Below are 20,479 nucleotides of genomic sequence, written 5' to 3' on the forward strand. Positions count from 1 at the left end.
GGGGAGATTTACATTTTCCTTTTTAAATATCTGCACAGCTGTTAGATGATTAGTGTGAAATATGACTCGCACATACATGGACGTCTGTCCTCTGAGCTGCACGTGCTGGGCTCGACCTGCACCGACGGTGTCGAGCAGCCAGTCCTCTGTTCTCAGCTAGATGTAAGAAGTTATTCCGTTTTTTTCTACCTTACGTTTTTGTAAAATTCATAGTTCATTCCAACCATTTTTAAATTACTTGAACTGTTCTTTGTCAACCACAGAACCACAGTCAAGAGTAAACTGTTATATTTAAGCACCAAGAGCTACGCAGCTATGTTTAGGCATAAAGAACTTGGTCGCCTTCAGCAAATATTGTGGTTTTGGGTTAAAAATGCGACGGCCACATTTAAAACTGAAACTTTGTCCAAAACAAGTCACACTATGACATCGCGTGTCGTTGCACAGAGGCCAAAGGAAACCGTGCGGGTATCTGTAAGTGGTTTTGGCCAAACATCACCTGAAGAGGAAACGAGGTGGAGCACAGTCTCATTAACCCAGGACGCTGAAACATGCCATTTGTTCATAATGCGACACTGATAAAAACATTAGCTTGTTGATGGGAAATGTTTTCTGGTGTAAATACTGACAGAGCTGCTAGCATGGCTGCGGACTTTTTCATATCTTTAAAGGGAAAATGAAACTTTGTTTCATAAAATGAATAAATCTGAGTCAGTCCTGGTCAAAAGCATGACTATAATAACTCTCATTCAGAGAAACCACGAGCCTTCCCCAGGCTGAGCTCCATCAGCTGTAACTGTTCTCAGAGAGCTGCCGCTACGCTGCAGAATTCAGGACTTTCTGCGGGTCTTTGACGGTGTTGCTGATCAGCCCAGTTTGGGAGTTTGTACTGTTCTGACTGTGAAGCCTCATCAGCGCCACCTCCTTACTGCTCTCTTCTTCGTCCTCCCCTCGGCTGCTAACCCTCCTCACGGGCAACTCCACCCTCAGCCTCTTCCAGAAGCGTGACGACAGCTCTCTGGACTTGTCCCCCTGCCATCGGACCAGCGCCAGAGCCACCCGGGCCCGCCTCAGCTCCCTGACCCAGCCCTTCCTCCGGACCGGCTTGTACTGGACCAGGATCACCCGCAGGTGCCCAGCTAGCGCCATGGTGTCAATGCCGGCCTTAAGCTCCAGCAGAGCCTGGGAGCCCTGCGAGGCGTAGCCGGGACTGACGACCACCAGGAGGCGCCTGCTGCGAGCCACGAAACTCAGAGTCTCATCTGTGATGGCTGCAGGGAGAGAGGGATAATGAAGGATGGACGGATGAAAGGATGGATGGATGACGTGTGTTTTGGTTCACCTGTTCAGTGTGTGTGTGTGTGTGTGTGTGTGTGTGTGTGTGTGTGTGAGACAGCACACGTGAGTACTCACTCCCGCCGGGCAGGCTGTCTCGGTCGAAGATGCACACCGAGTACCCGAGCTCGTTCTCCAAGACTCTGCGCAGCGTCAACAGAACAAACTGCTCCTCCTCACTGTTCCTCGCATACGAAATGTACACGTCGAACTCCTTATCATCTGAACACACGCACACACACACACACACACACACACACACACACACACACACACACACACACACACACACGCACACACACACACACACACTCCATTACAGAGGGGAAACTTCTGAGCTTCAGTCGTCAGGAAGTCAGGGCGTAAATGTCACCCACACATGTCGAGTCAGCGAGATAAAAGTGAGTGGAAACTGATCTGATAAAGCACCTCCTCCTCCTTCTTCTTCTTCTTCATTCTCTACAAAACTAAACTGAACAGTCTCACTCAAGGTTTTGGACTTTTCAAATATGCTGCATGTTTCAGTGAATCGCTGCTCTCCACGTCTGTTCCCATTTTTCCACATGACATGAAAGCGTCCCTGCACACACTGCTCAGACGTCCTGTGTGACATTTCTGGTATGCACAAGTTTCATTTGCAGATAAGATACAATCTTTTTCTACCACGACATGTGAAAAATGTCAAATTTTGCCTCCGATCGAGCTAAAGCGAGGGGATTTTTCTGTGAGAAGCTGACCGAGTGTCCTCGAACGCAAACATGTAGCTCTGGAGTGATTTTAGGGTCACAAACGTTCTCCTTTAATAAACTAAATGCTGCAAGCGCAGCCAGGCAGCGCGACTCGTAGAGAAGAAATTTAGTGTCAGGGCATAAAAAGTGAAGTGACACTGCAGATATTTCAGTTACCTGGCAAAAAACAAGGCTGTAGCTTTATTACCTCGTGTTTTACACCCCGAATATGCAGAATCATAATTGAACAAAAAGGTGATAAAAATGGTGCATCTGAGGGTTTATCTGACTGCGGGTCATAAAGGGAACGGGCGAGCAGGTGGAGGGAGCTGGGGGCGGGGTCTCACCTGTGTGCCGCTCGTCTGTGCCAAACCAGGAGCGATAGAGCAGCAGCAGCTCCAGCCAGAAGACGTGATAAACCACGAAGAGGATCAGCATGAGGAGCAGAGTGACGCCGAGGCCGCAGCCCAGCTCCACGGTGGGCAGCGACACTGCAACACAAACACACCTGAGGCCTCAGTGACGGCTAAGCCACACCCCCACGGACAGAAAACAACACTTCATCACAGGGCAGGGGGTCTTCATCATTTCATTGTAACAAACCTGTAACACATAGAACGACATCTGTGCTTTTGATGCTTTCTATCTAACGCTGCTCGAGCTCAAGAGCGCCCCCTGTGGGAGTCCACAGTGGGAGTTCTACATTACGCTGGACGTTATCTATGGTTTTGTCATCGACACCTTGGTCTATTAAAGACGTCACAGGTGTTGGGTGGGGATCACCCAGGACCATAATTCCCAAATCGAACTTCCTGTTTGTTCACTGAGACCTGAAGCTCATCTGGAAAGTGTTTACTGAGCTTGAGTTTCAGATGCATGACGAGCCTTTAATGTGAAACATCCACACGGCATGAGCAGCACTTCCTCACCTTCCTCCTCCAGCTGAGCTCTGCGGGTATCGAAGCCTCGCTCGTTCTTCACGGAGCAGTAAAACTCTCGCTTCAGGTCTTTGGACTGGAAGTCCTGGATCACAAGGATGTTCTCGATAGTCAGGTCCCTGAAGTGGTCTCTCACCACCCTCAAAGCACAAAAAGAAGTGACATTTCAAAATAAAAGCACGCTTTCTGCAGGAATTTACTCTCCGCTGCTTTCGTCTGATAGTTCGAGTTGTTTTAAATATGCTGTGCTGCCGATGGTCTTGCAGCCTAGTATATATATCAATAAAATAGTGTTTCAAGTTTGTTACATTTAAACACCTTAAGAAAAACAGCTCCTTTCACATTATAAGCACTGAGGCTACAGACACACTTTACACATTTTATCTTGTTTTTGTAAAACACTCTTTGAGTTGAACTTTAATTCACTATTTTGAGCTTTTTACTGAAAGGTTTGGAGTTAATTCCAACGGTGCAAAAATAGGAGATGCTGATGAAAGTGAAGGAGGTGTCATTTAAAATGAAAAACCCAAATAAAAGCAAAAACCTTAGCAGTGGTCAGCGCTCTTATCATCAAGTTTATTTGGAGATGTGACTTTATAACAAGCGCCCGTGCAGAGCGGCCGCTGGCGCACGCGCTCTGTTCGCACGCGCTCTGTTCGCACCTGTTAATTTGTGTGAATCGATCAGGAAGTTTGTCCAGCGTCTTCCCATCAACTGTCCACCAGATCTCCCGCCACGGTTTGTCCAGGACGAACGGAAGCTGACCTCTGCACACCAGACGCACCTCGGTGCCTGAAGAGACAGAAGGATATTCATTTCAGTCCAGGATGAAGGTAAAGTGTTTCCTGCTGCAGGCGTGGATGTTCACGTTAAACAGTTCACTCCACTCGTGGATCTGCACGATGTCATAGAGAGGGAATATCCTAATGTGGTCGTTTTGAACTGCGACTCGCGCAAAGCTGCAGGTGGACCTGGAAATGAGCGGCACACGTCCAACTTGGTGACGGACATGACTCAAAGTGATTTTAGTGTATCCTCTGGATTCATTTCTGTTGAATATTTGCGGTTCATTAAGCGATCCGTGCAGAACACATGTTCCCGAGCGTGTTTTTATATCTCGATGTTTCTTTGCTGCACAGGTTCATAAATGCAGTAATTCGGTCTAATTAACGACCCGTTCAAACTTTTTGGAGTCGCAGTGTTTGCTGCTTTGGAAAACGCAGCTGCTGTTTCATGACTTTATTTTCCTTTCACAGACAATGACGCTGATATTGAAGTCTTAGACTGCTGCTGATGACGGCGCTGCGGCAGTCGTTTCCTTCAGACATTTATCAGCCTGCTGGCTGCAGTCCTGCTCGCCTCCATCAGCACCGACTCACACTGTGTGTGCATGTCGCGTGCGTTGATGGAGCGCGTGTCCGTGCACGCCGTTAGCAGCTCGTTCTGTTTTATGAGACGTTCTCCCGCAGCTTCCACTAATTCTGAGCGGACGATTAACTTTGTGAATGTCGAGTCTCAGAGAGCCAGTTTGAAAGAAGCTGCTGGCAGACGAAGTGCCGCCCGTCCGTCTCCGTCACGTCCTCAGAGTCCAGCTGCAGGTGGAAGAACTTCCTCCACAGAGCCACACGACTCTTCCATCAACTGCTGATGTTGTCCATGCACATCTGGACAAATCAGCCTGGTTAGATTCACCCCTGTCCCCGTCCTCTGTGTTAATGAGAGACGTGGCGTCTGTGCAGACCTTTGTGTTCATCAGTGTGAGCAGGACTGAAGGCTGCTGTAGATCAACCTCATTACACTCAAAATGTTCTTAATGGGTTCAAAGATATCTGTGCAGCACGTTTTATTCAAGCAGGATTTATGTTCCTGCTGTGAAGAAGTCACAGGACAGCCAATCACATCAAGCAGCAATCAGAAACAAATCAATGAAAGGAAGTTATTTATTTAACATGTGAGCTCTGTTGGTTTTGGTTTTTCTGTTCTTTCAATTTTTTATTCGTCTGCACGTTTTCCATTTTGACCAATAACAAATTAACACTATCGCTCCGTCAACAGTGACCTCCGGCTGTCATCTGCACCGATCAATGCGTCTGCTGCCTCGCATACAAACAGGGTCTCCACAATGCACGACTGCAGCAGCTCAGGGTGAACGACGACACAAAGAAAACCCTTAAAAACTTGATTTTTCCTTCCGGTCCTCATCATGATACACTCCTCTTTAAATCTACACATAGGAGCGTTTAGCACGTCCTCGAGGCCTCTGAGCTGTAAAGCTGAATGCTGCAGTACAAACAGGAGAAACGTGCAAAGACAAAGACGACTGAACAGCGCTTGTTTGTTCACGTACCTGTTTTGACTGTGAAAATCTGGTCATGTGTGGGGTTCATGATGCTGGGCTCTTTGGGCAGCGAGAGGGGCACTGAGAGTAAATGAGAGCACCGGTTACCTGCACAGTTACTGCCTGTAATCTCTGTATGCGAGTTAGCAGAAACGGTGTCTCACAGATGGCCGTGACGTTGATGCTCCTGGTGAAGTTGAGTGTTTGGTTCCTCCTCTGGTACTGGACTCTGCAGTAATATAAACCCTGATACTGTTCCATCATGAGGTGAACCTGCAGACTGTTTCCTTTCTGCTCCCTGTCGCTGTCCCAGAACGGATACCAGTCGCACACCTGAGAACGGCGAGATTCACACACTTTAGTTTCATCCAGCCCATCCAGACCCGATCTGCAGACGATATCCTGCAGCTCCGCTCGGCTTTACAGCGTGTTTCAGTTCAGCTGTTTGCTTTACTGACTCGTTGACAGAAGGATTAATGAACAGAACAGAGCTGCCACGTTTAAGAGAGGAAAAGCACGAATACCACACTGAACATATTCTGTTAATTGAAAGAAGAAGTAAAACTGTTATTGCAGAAACACAGGCATCCCATCGTACGAGGAAGAGAAAAAAACATTTGTGAGAGAAAATAGATTAATCAGCTATAACGGTGCTGATACGTCTGTGGTTTACTCAGTCATTAGTATCACAAGGTGTATAACGAAACCAGGGAGACTTCTTTACAAAACACATTCATTTCTAGTTAAACATAAAGTACTTCATTGAAGGGATTCCATAAGGCTCAATATTGGGCCCACTGCTATTTTCAAAATATGGAAAATGACTTTATAGAAAGTTAGTTGAATTCTAACTTTGTAACCCTAAAGTCAAACTAAATATGTTTCTATATCATTAATATGTCATCATTTCACCTCTGGTCCTGAAACAGTGCCTTGATTTTCTTTAAAATAATATATAATAAGTGAAGAAATGTTCTATTGTAGAAAAACATCAACATCAGTCAGAGTAACTAAAGAAAGGTAAAGATAATGTACAGCCATTAGAAAAGTAACTGACTGGAAATAAAACAGAGCAGCCCAGTAACCATGATTCAAGAGAGCGCCAACATACAGCGACCAGAACAAACCAATAAATCTGTTACACTGAAGGCTGATTGGAGATGAACTCAAACGTCAGATCGTGTCAGAAGGTGGACGTCGTCTAGCTGCGGCGACTTCGCTTGGTTAAGTCGCTACTCGCACAACAGACATCGATGTGTTTGGTATTTGATTCAGTTTTGAGTTTGTGGCGTTCCACAAGGTTCAGTGTTGGGCCCAATGTTGTGTTCAAAACAATGAAAATGTTATTATTTGCAGAAACATTAAAGATATACTCGATTAGTTTTGATCTACTGACATTTAAGAAAATGTCAATTCAATAAAGAACCGAGTGTCTAAAAGGATTTTAATTTGGTGTCATACAGAGAAAGCACGCAGAGGCTGAAGGACCAGGCTTTATGTCAGAGACCAGCATGATTTTAATGTGATTCTGAGTATCTGAATGCAACAGAATCAAAGACTGCAGATAAAACAGGACAGGGATTAACAGCAGTGCTGAAAACTTACCGGGTGCGCCACAAAGTACCATTGGACCTTTGGTGCGCTCTCTGACATCTTGGTGGCGTCCTGCAGGTCTGGACAGTCTAACGTCTTCCCCTCCTGTAAAGGGATCAAGTCCTCAATCGGTGCCACGGCAACCGGGAGCGCACACTTAACAACGTCGTCCGGCCGCAACACTTTGAGGCGGATGGCGATCTTACTGCAGGAGGACTTGTTACTGCAAGTCAGAGACGGGAGATGTCAGCGAGCAGGAACCCATCCAGAGCATCTGCACATGTTTCAGCTCCGGTCAAACATTCAGATTTTTATTGGGGGGGGGGCAGTACGGAGATTATGTAGGGAAGTGAGGAGAGTGAATGACACACAGGAAACGGTCTGGGGTGGACTCCAACCCAGGCGCCAGCTCAGGAAGGCGCACGCCTTTTCCCACGATGCTGCATCAGCTCTTCTAAAAGTTTCGGGGAACTGACGGCGTTCAGAAGCGGCGTTCAGCCGAAACATGACAAAGTGGAGCAGAGCAAACCACAAACCCACAGGACGCGAACACAGGCTGTGATTTTGGGTCATCGCTGGTCTCGGCATCATCAGCACAACAGAAAGAAGCTGGTTGACTCTCTGCTTCATCTCTAAAACTATTGAGCCTCTTATGTTATCACAGGGTTGTGATTCAGATCAAAGATTCTAAACATCACCAACAAACTGATTATTATCTTATCATATGAACAGTCGTGCGCACGCTAGCCCAGCTGTGCTGTTTTACTCTCAAAACCAAACGTCAGGAACTTACAGGCTACAAATACGTGAACTCAGAGGCTCGTGAGAACTTGAGTTTTGACCTCTGAAACATGTGGATGCTATTCCTGCATCTGTGTCTGCACGGCTTTGTGCATGTGCCAAATAATTCTCTGAAGCCGGTAAGACAGAGGAAACAGGAAGTGACCTGACCACACAGGAACGCAGAACTAGATCACCTTGTTCTTTGAGGTCTGCTGCAGTATTGGTACTGAAAGCAGCTCTGGCAGCACTCGTACCACAGACGGCAGCAGCCTCATGACGGACGGACCGGCAGTGAAGTAAACGACGACATCAGAAGAAATACGTTTGTGTTTGTAGCAAATATGAAAATTAAAATACAGACATCGGTTTTTTGTCTTCATTAGTCACAAAATAACTGATGTGAGCTTAACTGGTTGTGGCTCAGACGACTTACAGGCGGAGCTGTAATGCAGTGCCTGGCAGGGCCTGACCTCCATGAAATGTGTGCTGTGCGTATGTGTGTGTATTCATGTCTTTGTGGGGACCAAAAATTGGAAGTTCAGTGTACTTGTGGGGACCAACGTTTGAAGGCATGTCTGAGACTCAAAATGTGGTTTTAGTGTCAGGGTTACAGTCAGGTTATGTCAATTAAAAGTCCCCACAAGATATGAATCCCCGACGTGTGTGTGTGTGTGTGTGTGTGTGTGTGTGTGTGTGTGTGTGTGTGTGTGTGTGTGTGTGTGTGTGTGTGTGTGTGTGAGTTTTATTCATGTGCTGAGATAATCTGCCCAGTTCAGATTTATTACGGCCGACTCCTCCAAGTCCCCAAAAACGTTCAGATGGAGCTGAAGGAAACCCCGCCCGTCCTCAGTGACTCGTTGCTAACACGGCGAGCCGTTTGCTCACCGTGTTAGCGGGCGAGTGTACGCCGTGTGCAGAGTGCAGCGGGTTCGAGCCCTCCTCTCTCTCTCTCCTGTCTAATAAAAATTCCACGAACAATCTTTAAAAACAAAGCGTGACTGTTGTGCACGGCCGTCTAAGTTTTCATGTTTTTTTCAGTATCATTAGAAATGAATGAATCTTGTTTTGGACGCGCTCATTGGCTTATTGTATTTTTATTTTATTTTGTTTGTGTTTTCTAATAAATACAAAACACAATAGCGACGCAGAGACAGAAACATTATTATTGAAATAAAAAAAGGAAAAGCTTTATATAAAGGTAGTCAAAGCGTCCTCTGAGCGCCGGCTCATCATTTAAAACGCTTCTTCATCGGTTTGTGTTTCAAGGTGCTCGATGAGCTCACCATCAGCCTGCTGCTGTTACTCCATCTGTTTAACGTGTGATCTCCACACCATCCAAATGCTTCACGCTTAAAACTCTAACTCCTATAACTAGTTCACATTCTCATTCTTCTGGATTTCAGAATAAAAGACTTATTTATAAATATGTTCCCGTGCGTTGCATGGTCAGGTGACTCGTGAGGTCGAGTAACGCTGATCTGCTTCCTGTTCCCATCACTCGAAATGAATACGAGGCAAATTCAAACGTGAACACTTTTAGTAAAACGGGGCAGGTGACACTTTACTACATCACGCGATCGTCACTTTGGCACAGATTGACCCTCGTAGACCGATCTCGCTCCATCCGGAGGCTCTTCCCGAGGCTCGAGGACCCTCCTCATCCCCTCGGGACCTGATCCCGTTTGCTGACTGTTACTTGGAGGTTTGGAGCGAGTCCAGCTGACAGGACTTATCCGTCGAGCTGAGCGGCACATCTTTAAGATGCTCTCACAGCCACTTTGGAAGATTAAGTGTGGAGCGGCCAAGACGGAGGATCGAAGCTAAGAAACCGGCTTGTTGTATCTGACTGATCTACAGGCTGATGACCGGGCTGGACCGGCCGTGTTGGGCCATCAGCCGGCTGGAGTCGCTAAAATCGAGGCCTATCCGAGAGACGAGTCTGAAGACTCTGTCAGAATTTATATTAATCTGAGAACAGAGAGGTCAGCTGCCCGCTCAGAGCTGTGGCTGCAGTGAAATTAAATATAATGTGGTCACTGAATGCTGCTGGAGATGGAGGCCCTCTGTCACCCCTCACTTTACAGCGGCAGTGGAAGTGGGTGTGGCCAAGGCTGAACTGCTAATCATTTACACCTGAGGATAAAGGTGTGCCGGAGGCTGGCTCGGTGAAGCTGCTTCGTAGCACTTTTAAAGCAGTTTGAAATAAAAACAGCATTTCTGGTCGTAACAGAAGGATTACAAACTGGTCGCACTGTGGCTGGTATTGAACTCAGAGGGGGAAGGACCAGTATAAAACCAGTATTTGTAATAAAACCTCGAGGTTCTGACGCTCTGAGCCGTTGACAGGTGAAAACATTAAACAATAACAGGCTCTGAAGGTTAAAACATCCAGAGGAAACAAATTATGAACAGAAAAGAGGAGGTCGTGTTTAAAGAGGCTCAGTGAGGAACCAGGAATCCTCCACGTCCAGATGAACAGAATCAACCTTTTGGGATTTACTTACCTGGATGATTGAGCGTGCATAAAGACAAATGTTTGATATATTTGCAACATGCGCTTCGGTTCAGACAAAGGCTTAAAAACTTTCCCAGCAGCCCCGGCGTCTTACCGCAGCATGCAGATGTACTGGCCGGTGTCGGCGGCGGCGGCCGGCTGCAGAAACAGTCTCTCTCTGTCTTTGCTGAGCCGCGAGCTGCAGAGCAGGATGACATCACCAATGAGTGAACGTAAATCAGACACGACTCAATTAGAACAACATTAGAACAAAGTCGGCGAGGCGGATCGAGCCGCCTCCCAAACACCACACGTCCTCTCTGGAAGGGAAATCGTTACAGCCCACTTCATCATTCAGCTCCTCTCAAAGTGTCTCAATTAGACACAACCCCCCCATCTGCTTTAAACTCAACCAGGCTCATCTGTAATCGATCACAAACACATCGGCTGTTTATTCCCTCTGTTATTCTCCAGACAACATAAAGTTTATATAGAAATAAACCTAAAACCTTGAACTGGAGCAGTGGAAACCTGCAGGGCAGAAAAATGAAGCCGGTTTTGGTCCTTGGGCGAAACTTGGGCGATCGTGGCTCAAGAGTTGGGCGTTCGTCTTGTAATCGGAAGGTTGCCGGTTCGAGCCCCGGCTTGGACAGTCTCGGTCGTTGTGTCCTTGGGCAAGACACTTCACCCGTTGCCTACTGGTGGTGGTCAGAGGGCCCGGTGGCGCCAGTGTCCGGCAGCCTCGCCTCTGTCAGTGCGCCCCAGGGTGGCTGTGGCTACAATGTAGCTGCCATCACCAGTGTGTGAATGTGTGTGTGAATGGGTGGATGATTGTGTATAGTGTAAAGCGCTTTGGGGTCCTTAGGACCAAGTAAAAGCACTATACAAATACAGACCATTTAAACTTCCCCTGAAAATGACGCCGACGCGTTAATGGGGGTTACCTGTACGTGATTGGCTGCTCCAGGTCGTGGCCCTCGGGGAGGCGGTACCAGAAGAGGTTGTGCCCGGCGCTCTGGGTGGAGGTGTAGTTGTAGACGGAGGGATGAGAGAAAAGAGGACAGGAGAGCCAACCGACCTCGCCCTCCACGACAGAGACCGCCCCCTCGCTGGACTCGCCCCAGTCGTAGCACATGGGCTCTGAGAGGAACATTAAAGGAACAGTTCAACCAAAGCAAGTCCTCGGCGTGCAGATCACACCGAGAACGAGCCAAACATTCAACGGATGAACTTTTTTATCAGAAACTGATGAGTGAACAGGAAGAGGAGTTTGTGGGGGTTCTTCCTCTCTGGATCAGGATGCTGGTCTGGCTCTGATTTTTCTGTGCGAATTAAACAGCGCTTAGTGGATGTCATCGTTAACTGGCCTTGTTAAAGGACGCGTCCGCCTCATTAAAGGATTAAAGCGCAGAGGGCAGCTGCTGCACTGCTGAAATTAAACTGCTTGCAGCGGTTATTAAATTTGGTGCAGAAAGCTGCACAGAGCGAAGGACAAAGAGCCGTGCGTGTAAACAGATGGCTGATATGATGGAGGCACAGATTTCTGACCCCGACCTCCAGACTCAGAATATCCCAGCGTCCAGCTGGGAAACACAGACATCAGCATCTGGCACACAGACAGACACCCGGCACAGATGATCATGACTGCTGCCTCACATGTCCACAGCCAACTGAGACCTTTTTTACTTCTTTAAAGTTAGCGTGGGAACCAGATTATGTAACACAGAAAACATTTGTTGTGGCTTTTTAGCCTCTCGTATGTTTGGAAAGCTGAGGAGAGAGAACAGGGCCAACAGCCTCTGCATCAGCCCCACACGGAGCTTTCTGCAGCACAGAGCGGTGCAACAGTCACGCCTCATTTCTTTATGTTGGGCAGGAAAATTGGAAATAGGTGCAGCGATTTATTGAAACTTGGAGAAACATACACAGAAATACGGCAAAAATATGTGACTGCCTTTATTTTTCTGCTTGACCTCTGAGCAGCTCTGTCGCCTCTGCACGATGGAAACATGCAACCTAAGCTAAGGCATGCAATAAAAACGGGCTTTATTCATTTCCTTACAAAAATAGAGTTCTGACTGTGCTGTGCCTGGATGTGTGTGTGTGTGTGTGTGTGTGTGTGTGTGTGTGTGTGTGTGTGTGTGTGTGTGTGTGTGTGTGTGTGTGTGTGTCCTGTGATGAAATTTTTCCTGCTGCAGAAAGCAGATGTTCTGATGATGCAGATGTTAATAACAGATGTTAATAATATGAATAAAGCCAAACGGGCCTCACTCACAGTTTTACTGGGCCGCGGAAAATAATGTTTATTTTTATATTTTGTAAATATGAAAACAACTTCATTAATATTTTATTTATATATTATTCTAGTAATCTGGAAAAATAATCTTCCAAAGCCTTTGACTGAATGTGGACACCCCACGCCCCCCTTTAGACTCAGCCCTGCCTGCTGCAGGTATGACGGCGGTGGGTGAAGAAGCTGAAGGTGATGAAGGTCTCGGGTTAAGCGAAACATCAAAATCATCTCTTTCTCTTAACCTGAGCTCACCGACTCGGTAACAGCTCCGCCTCTTTGCTCTCTGCCGAGTGTGTGTAGACCAATGGGTGCAGCGTGTTTAACTATGACATCATCATCTTAGTCACAGGCATGCTCTTTGATACGTTTCTACTGCGGGGCTGTTTTCAGGTGCAGATACGGGCGAAACGCTCACTGACGTCGCGAAGCTCAAAGCAAAAAATGAGCATCAGGGATTTTGTGTGATACTCTGTGAACTGGGCACTCCTACAGAAACAGACGATAAAATATCATCAGCATAGAAATTACACGAACATCTGCTTAAGTTCCAGATTGCCGTCACTGTCTCTGCTTATGAAAATCATATAAAGGTGGAACAGGAAAAAACAGGGTGAATTTTAGCCTAGCACAGACATCACGCCGTGCTGAATGAGGTATCAGTAAAGCCATTAGTGCTGTAGTATTTATAGCTGATGTAATTCTCCTGCAGTGAGGATGAAACAGCTCTAACTGATGGCTGTAACTAAAAGAGAAAGTGCAAACCCTCATCCAGGATTTTTATTGTAAGCAGGACTTAAATTACCGATTGATCATCAAAATTAGCGCAGACCAATTTTCCCTCAATTGATTTAATTGAGCAGCGGTCTCAGCGCTGACCCGAGGCCAATCAGTCAGTCAGATTACAAAGCATGCAGCTCGCTCTACAAGCACCTCATCTATAATGACTGAATGACTTAAATGGAGGATAAAGATGATTTCTGTTCAACACAGCATGGGATAATAATAAGGACGACTATCATCCACCACGAGGAGCAGGCTCTTGTAGAATGTGCGACCCCTAAACCCACCTAAGCACAGGAAATACCCTTAAAATCACATTTAAGACCCCCCCCCTCACAGTCTAAACTGAAACACACACTGAAACTGTCTGAAGGTGCAAAACATTATCAGGGATCAGTGGGACCTCTGTAACCATAGAAACCAGGTAACTCATGCATTATGAGACAAATCCAACAGCAGAAACTGTTTCGATTTCGGGGCTCGTCCAGCGGCCCGTCTGGGGTCCCGAGCCTCAGTTTGAGAAACTGAAGTGCAGGTGGTTTCAGGATGGTGAACACCGAGCTCTGGATTAATGGAGGCTCTGTGCCCCTCCTGTACGGAGCTGGATCGAGTGTGCGTGTTGGTAATTGACCTGTCAGGTTTTCCCGGCCGGCGTATTAGTCTTTCTATTAAAACCTTCTCCAGCATCCGTCCGCCTCTTCCCGTCCTCCTCCCTCGATATCCATCCATCCATCTACACTAACGCCTCCAGTCTGATCCTACCTCTCCACCTCCCGACACACACATCACCCATCCGTCCGTAACAAGCTGCAGCGTTTAGCTTCAGTCCCAGCGATCTGTATGAGGATAATAGGACTACAGTGATGGCGTCGCTGTGTTTGTGATGCTTCAATAATCTGGTTGAAACAGTTTAACGTTGATCTGCAACTCGTGTCACAATCGAGGTTCGACTTTAGTCCTTTTATTTAATTTTGCCGTTTTCAGACGTCAGAAATAGCTTTTATTAATGAACCAATCAGGGATGTTACACATCAGGTGACATCTACATATATCAGCATCGTCCAGGTGACGTTTATTTCTTCACATCCTGCTGATGGTTTTAGTTACTCTGGAGGTCTTTAAGCTACTATTACACCAAACATCTGAGCTTTTAATCATCGTTATCAGGAACGAGTGCTTGTCGGGCCCTGTTTAGTCTCTATAAACAGATCTGCTGTGTGGGTGTGCAGGTCACCCTCAGCCGTGTGTGTCTGCAGCGTGAGCGTGGAGGGAAACTCGCGACCTTCAGGGTGAAATTTAAAATCACGTTGTTGTTTTTGAAACGGTTGATTTATGGCACGTTTGAAGAGAGCAGCTTTTCCGCCTGCAGCGTCCCCTCCCCTCCTCCTCACTTTACATCCACCCACCTCCTCTACACTGACCTCCCACTGCCCACCCCCACCTCCCCGCCACCCTCCGACAGCGTTACAAATGAGGCTCCTCGCTCAGGAACCATCCATTCGCCGTCCCACGGGGCGAGAGCTCCGGCTTTTAATTAACCTCACTTCTGCAGAGTTGCACCGCAGAAACAAGAAAGATTTTCAGTTAAGCAGACCCGAGAGACTCTTAGAGGAAAACACGGCACTCGTTTTTGTCCCTCTCAGTTCCCTTCAGCGTAGAAAGAACTCGTCGCCCTGATGGATCCAAATCCACACTTCATCCTCACTCCTGTGCCTCTACATGAGAATTACCTGAAGCTTTTAAAACAAATGTGCATTCAGATTTTTATCTTTTCTGCTTCGCTGCTGCCGAAAGACAAAAAATGCATTTTTTTTCTGCCAGCAGACTCGAGTCACTGACTCGACCCTCCGAGGAGCTCCGATCTCATCCCGCCTGTCACAGCTGTCACCTACCTGTCGGAGCGCTGGACTGACTGGCAGCAGGGGAAGTCCCGCCCATCACGGCGAGGAGGAAGACGAGGGCGGAGATGAAAGTTGCCCTGCAAAGACAAAGACTGTTAATGTTTATTTTTCAACAACCTTCAAAACAAACACAAACAACATGAAACTGCTTCAAACTTGACAAAGAAAATTTGTTTTGAGTCATTCTTGTCATCATTTTTCCGTAACTCCATCCATGACTTCAACTTTATAAGTGAGTGAGAAAACCAAAGAAGACGTTCACGTATGTGTGGTCTGAATATGTCTGAATGTCTTTATGAAATTATTTATTCCACAAAGACTCTTTTGTTACGTTGGGTTAGTGTAGCATCAGGGTTTAGAATTACAGTCCTCCGCACATTCGAGGTCTTAAATAATCAAGCCCCATCTTATCGTAATGACCTTGTAGTACCATATCACCCTATTAGAGCACTTCGCTCTCGCTCTGCAGGCCTACTTGTTGTTCCTAGAGTATTTAAAAGTAGAATGGGAGGCAGAGCCTTCAGTTTTCAGGCCCCTCTTCTGTGGAACCAGCTTCCAGTTTGAATTCAGGAGACAGACACTATCTCTACTTTCAAGATTAGGCTTCAAACTTTCCTTTTTGCTAAAGCATATAGTTAGGGCTGGACCAGGTGACCCTGAATCCTCCCTTAGTTATGCTGCAATAGACGTAGGCTGCTGGGGATTCCCATGATGCATTGGGTGTTTCTTCTTCACTCACTATGTGTTAGTAGACCTCTCTGCACTGAATCATACTTGTTATTAATCTCTGTCTCTAACTCTGTGCTGAAAAGGTCACTGCAGCTGACCTCCCAGCAGTCTACACACCTGTCTGCTGATTAACTTGCATACATGTGTAACTGACAGCTGTATCTGCTCACCTGACCAGCATCCAAAGGTGTGCAGATCATGGAGGGATATCTGAATGATTCGAGAATTCGTTTGTTTTTTAATTCGCATCCGTTGCCGGGGAAACCTCCGACACACACCGGCTGTTTTACTGGACTACAGCATGAGTCCAGGCCGACCTACCCCACCTCTGTCTGTCTGTGCACGTCCATCTCCATAAATCTGCAGCAGAGTGAGCTGATTAATCCAGTCGTTATCTGAGATGAGATGGATGATGACCTCCACGTCTAAGGAACTGACTTCAAATGAAAACCAACTGGCATGGCAGCGAGAAATGAGAAATTGTATCTATTTTCATTTCATTTTATTGGTTTATTGTGGGAGTGTGTGTTTGCTCTGCAGCAGCGAGTCATGATTAATTTTTATGGATCAATATGTGCCACCTCCTCCTCTTCCTGCGTGCAGCGCGCTTCAGGACAGGAAAGGGGGTTAAAGGTCACATGCCTCCTTACATAGATGATCACAGCTAAATAAAAGCTAAAGATAGATTTGAAAAACCTCAAAATTAACGGAAATCAAATAAAAACTAGACTTCTGCCAAACAACAGGATCTGACTGAGTCAAACTCCAAACACAGGAAATGTCTTCAGCTTTAGTTGTTGTTAATCTGCTTAAATCTGCAGCCTCAGCGAGCCGTTACTATCAGACAGTACTCACATATATTCCTACTTTAACTATACAGCTGAGAAAGCCATGCTTTATCCTAATAATCTATAAAAAGCAGAGTAAAGATTACCCGGTTACTAACAGATAAAAGAAAAAAGGAGGCACGGCTCGCAGGGACAGTAAAACTTGCAGCGCCTGAGATTTCACTCTTAAAGGAAGTCACGGTCCCCTGCCCGCGCACCTCCACAGAGAGGCTGATGAATGTCTCTGAAAAACGAAACGACCCGAGCTGCAGGTAACTGCTCATGTCGCGCTGTCTGAATAACAGACCGTCTTCATGGTCGCTTAGTAATCCAAACCCGTCGCACTGACAGGAAGAAGCTTTGCAGCTTGTTTGTCTTTCCTTCGTCCACCTGGAACAATTGGAGGAGACTCGGTCAGCTGATCGCAGGTGAGGCAGGTGAGACGTTAATGCGCTTAAATCTGGAAATCTGAAAAGTCACATGATCAACACGAGACGCTGATCACTGAAAACGGTTTTGGGCTGAAATACAGTTGTTGGCACTGAGCTTTCTCAGTTGCCATGGTAATGCATCGTCTCTGAGGAGGATGGGCAGCGTATATTTATCCTGCAGCTACAATCCACTTTGCAACCCACCTGCACCCGAGCTCCTCCCTGTTATGGCATTCCTAACTACGTGAGCGTGAAAGCTGCTCTCTCCGAGGAGGTCGGGGTGGTGTGCAGTCCCCCTCCACCAAACTTGACACTTGGAACAATGCAGTCAGAAAAGTACTGTTGTCCTGGCAACTGCCAAACCCAGACTCGCCCATCGGATTGCGAGACGGAGAAGCGTGATTGGTCACTCCAGAGAACACGTCTCCACTGCTCTAGAGTCCAATGGCGACGTGCTTTACATCACTGTATCCGACGCTTTACATTGAGCTTGATGATACAGCCGGTCGCCATGGAAACCTGCTCCACAAAACTCTCTACGCTCTGTTCTTGAGCTAATCTGAAGGTGACGTGAAGTTTGCAGAAGTTTGCAGACAGTGGGTGACCTCTGTGCACGGCGCAGCTCAGCATCCGCTGACCGCGCTCTGATTTTACGTGATCTACCGCTTCATAGTTGTGTTGCTGTCCTTCACCATCGATTCCACTTTGCTATAATCCCACTAACAGCTGACTGTGGAATATTTAGTGGCGAGGAAATTTCACGGCTGGACCTGTTGGAACACCTGAATTCAGTGAGTTGGTTGGTGAGTGGATACTTTTGGAGATGTAGTGCATCATTCAGGAGACGACTGCAGCGAGTTGGGCGTGAGTAAAATAAATAAAGGGTTGTGTTGACCAGCACATCGGCGATAACCGCCGCCGTAGGTCTCAGACTGAGCCTGTCGAAGGCTGTGACGCAAACAGAATCGTGACTCACGTCTTTATCTGCTTCATGCCTCTCATGAACAGAAACCAGCCTCCCAGTATGGAAACCATCACTTTCACTTCAGTTCCCATTAGTCTCATTAGTCATGTGGTCTGGGAAAACATCCCAAAACTTCCAGTAAGACTTTGTTCTGTTCGACCAACACCTGAAAACCCACAAACGTTCATTCACCTGAGATGTGAGAGGCCACAGATCTCAGCTGTTCCTGTTTGAGTTTGTAACATTTTAATAACAAACTAACAGCCGAGCGACGGGAAAATGCACCACAGCAGAAAACGAGTAAGAAGGTGAAGAAAGATGGAGAGGCGCTGCAAGAGACAGACGGAGGGACATAAAGAGTCACGGTGGACAATCAGGCAGAACTAGTGGATCCCAGGAGGGACATACAGACCCAGAGCTGCTCACCAACGCCATCCATCACTCACACACACTCTCTCACTCACACACACCTCCTGTGTGTGTTTGCACGAGCGAGCGATACGCTTCATCACAGGTACAGAGATATAACCCCCTCGAGCTTCGCCCCAGAGGATTCTGGGTACTAGATTGCCCATTTTTAGAGACTGAGTGAGTTAAACAAACACACAAAACAAAACAGCAGCTTCCTCTGAGGAAATCTTCATCACTCCATCTGCACACTTCATTTACAGTTTACTCATCTGCTCGCTTTTATTTCTTTGTTGTTTTTCTTCATTTCTGGGCGGGGGGGGGGGGGTTACTGCACTGCCTCATCAGTTCAGTGCTTAGATGTGAAGATGATGATGATGAAGAGGCATGTGGGCTGCAGTTATGTTTCTGCTGATCACTGCAGACTCTGACCTGACTGACTATAATCGGATTATCGGGACCAGATCGATGGAGACTGTCCTCCAAACGTCAGACTCACATTTATAAAGTGTCCACTTCCAGCTGCCTTCACATCCGGACAGCTGTGAAACAAACTTCATTATTTTAAGAAGCTCTCTGTCCTTCACGTAAAATTCGGCCCTCATAACATATCAGAATTTGAACTTCCACTCACAGCAGCAGCAGCAGCAGGACAAAGCGTAAATGATTTACTGGAGTTGTACATGTTTTTGAGCGCGGGCAGGTCGGGGCAGGGCACGCACGCCGAACCGAAGAACACATAAACATGATATCAGCTGACGCGCGTTTTCTGATAAAGAAAATCGATCCACGCAGGAATTGTGAGATTTTGAGAATGAAACTCGGCATGCAGGCGCACGGACACCAGCAGAGAGGCTCTGCGTCCGGACAGCCCGCTGCGGATCACCGGTGTGCGCGGTGGTGCTCTCACTGACGGCGGCTCTCCGTCAGTGAGCCCGCAGAACCAACCCTGAGCCTGGTAAAGCACAGCGACGGGGTCCGTAGAGGAAACAGTACATTTAAAACCAGCAGGCGGTCACTTACATTGGCAGCAGGTCCTCCGGGGGTGAGAGGTGTGAGTCCGGTCGGGGCTGTCCAGCTGGATGTGCCGGTGGGCGGACCCAGAACCAGGAGTGTCCGGGTCCAGTGTGAGGCGCCAGAGTCCTGCGGCTCACTCACTCCCTCACCCTCTGGGAGCAGCGGGGCTCTGGTGATTAACGGCCGCGTGTCAGGGCTCGATCTCGGCTGTAAATCTCCCACGGAGGCCCCGGTGCTCCGGGAACTCCTCCAAAGTGACGCTCGGAGCTGCTCCGGGTAATTAAGCAGCCGCGGTTAACATCACGTGCCGACTAATTAAAGGCGCGGGAGGGTAGAGCGAGCCTTCGAACAGCTGTGGACAGATGCTGACAGATGTTAACAGCTGGACTCGGTCCGCACAAACTTTAAAGAGTCTTAAAAGCGCGTAAAAGGCGCAGCGAGCGGCGCAGTATTTACGTGGAGGAAGTAAAAGTTCCGCGGATTCCGGTCCACGCTCCTCCTCCTCTCTCACTCTGTTGCGACATCGATGAGTTATTTCCCAATAACACACACACACACACACACAGCTCCGTGAACGTGCCCCCCCACCCCCCCTCCATTAACAGGTCTGTTGTTTGGTGTTGGGATGGATGATCGTTTCTGAAATAACGGCGCTTTATTCATTTCTATCTGTGATGCTTTTTTGAATTCGCTGCGTTTTTCTATTCATGTTTTTATTTCATTCACATTTTTATCAAGATTTGAAACTAGTAAAATATTTACTAGTTTTATTTAAGGAAATCGTCAGAAACTCCAGCTGGGAACCAACAGCAGTGCTGCTTCAGTCTGAAACTGTAATCTGATTACAATGGTTGGACTAAAAGTTGCAGCCTGGTGTGATGTCGCCCCCTGGTGGTGTCTGTCAGCAGTCTGAGCTTTGC

General features: G+C 47.3%; 1 protein-coding gene across 1 annotated transcript; it reads right to left on the reverse strand.

The window, feature by feature from the left end:
- Nucleotides 1–233: 233 nt before the first annotated feature.
- LOC120738490 (interleukin-1 receptor accessory protein) lies at nt 234–20,067 on the reverse strand. The gene is made up of 12 exons (XM_040039779.1): nt 19,566–20,067; nt 15,175–15,260; nt 11,154–11,349; nt 10,325–10,408; nt 6,945–7,155; nt 5,504–5,672; nt 5,349–5,420; nt 3,664–3,793; nt 2,993–3,141; nt 2,411–2,554; nt 1,414–1,557; nt 234–1,271 (listed from the first exon to the last, which is right to left on the reverse strand). Coding segments are annotated over exons 1-12 (1,842 nt in total). The 5' UTR covers nt 19,568–20,067; the 3' UTR covers nt 234–816.
- Nucleotides 20,068–20,479: the final 412 nt, after the last annotated feature.

Source organism: Simochromis diagramma, unplaced genomic scaffold (assembly GCF_900408965.1).
Source record: "Simochromis diagramma unplaced genomic scaffold, fSimDia1.1 OVJJ01000031.1, whole genome shotgun sequence".
NCBI classification, from domain to species: Eukaryota; Metazoa; Chordata; class Actinopteri; order Cichliformes; family Cichlidae; genus Simochromis; species Simochromis diagramma.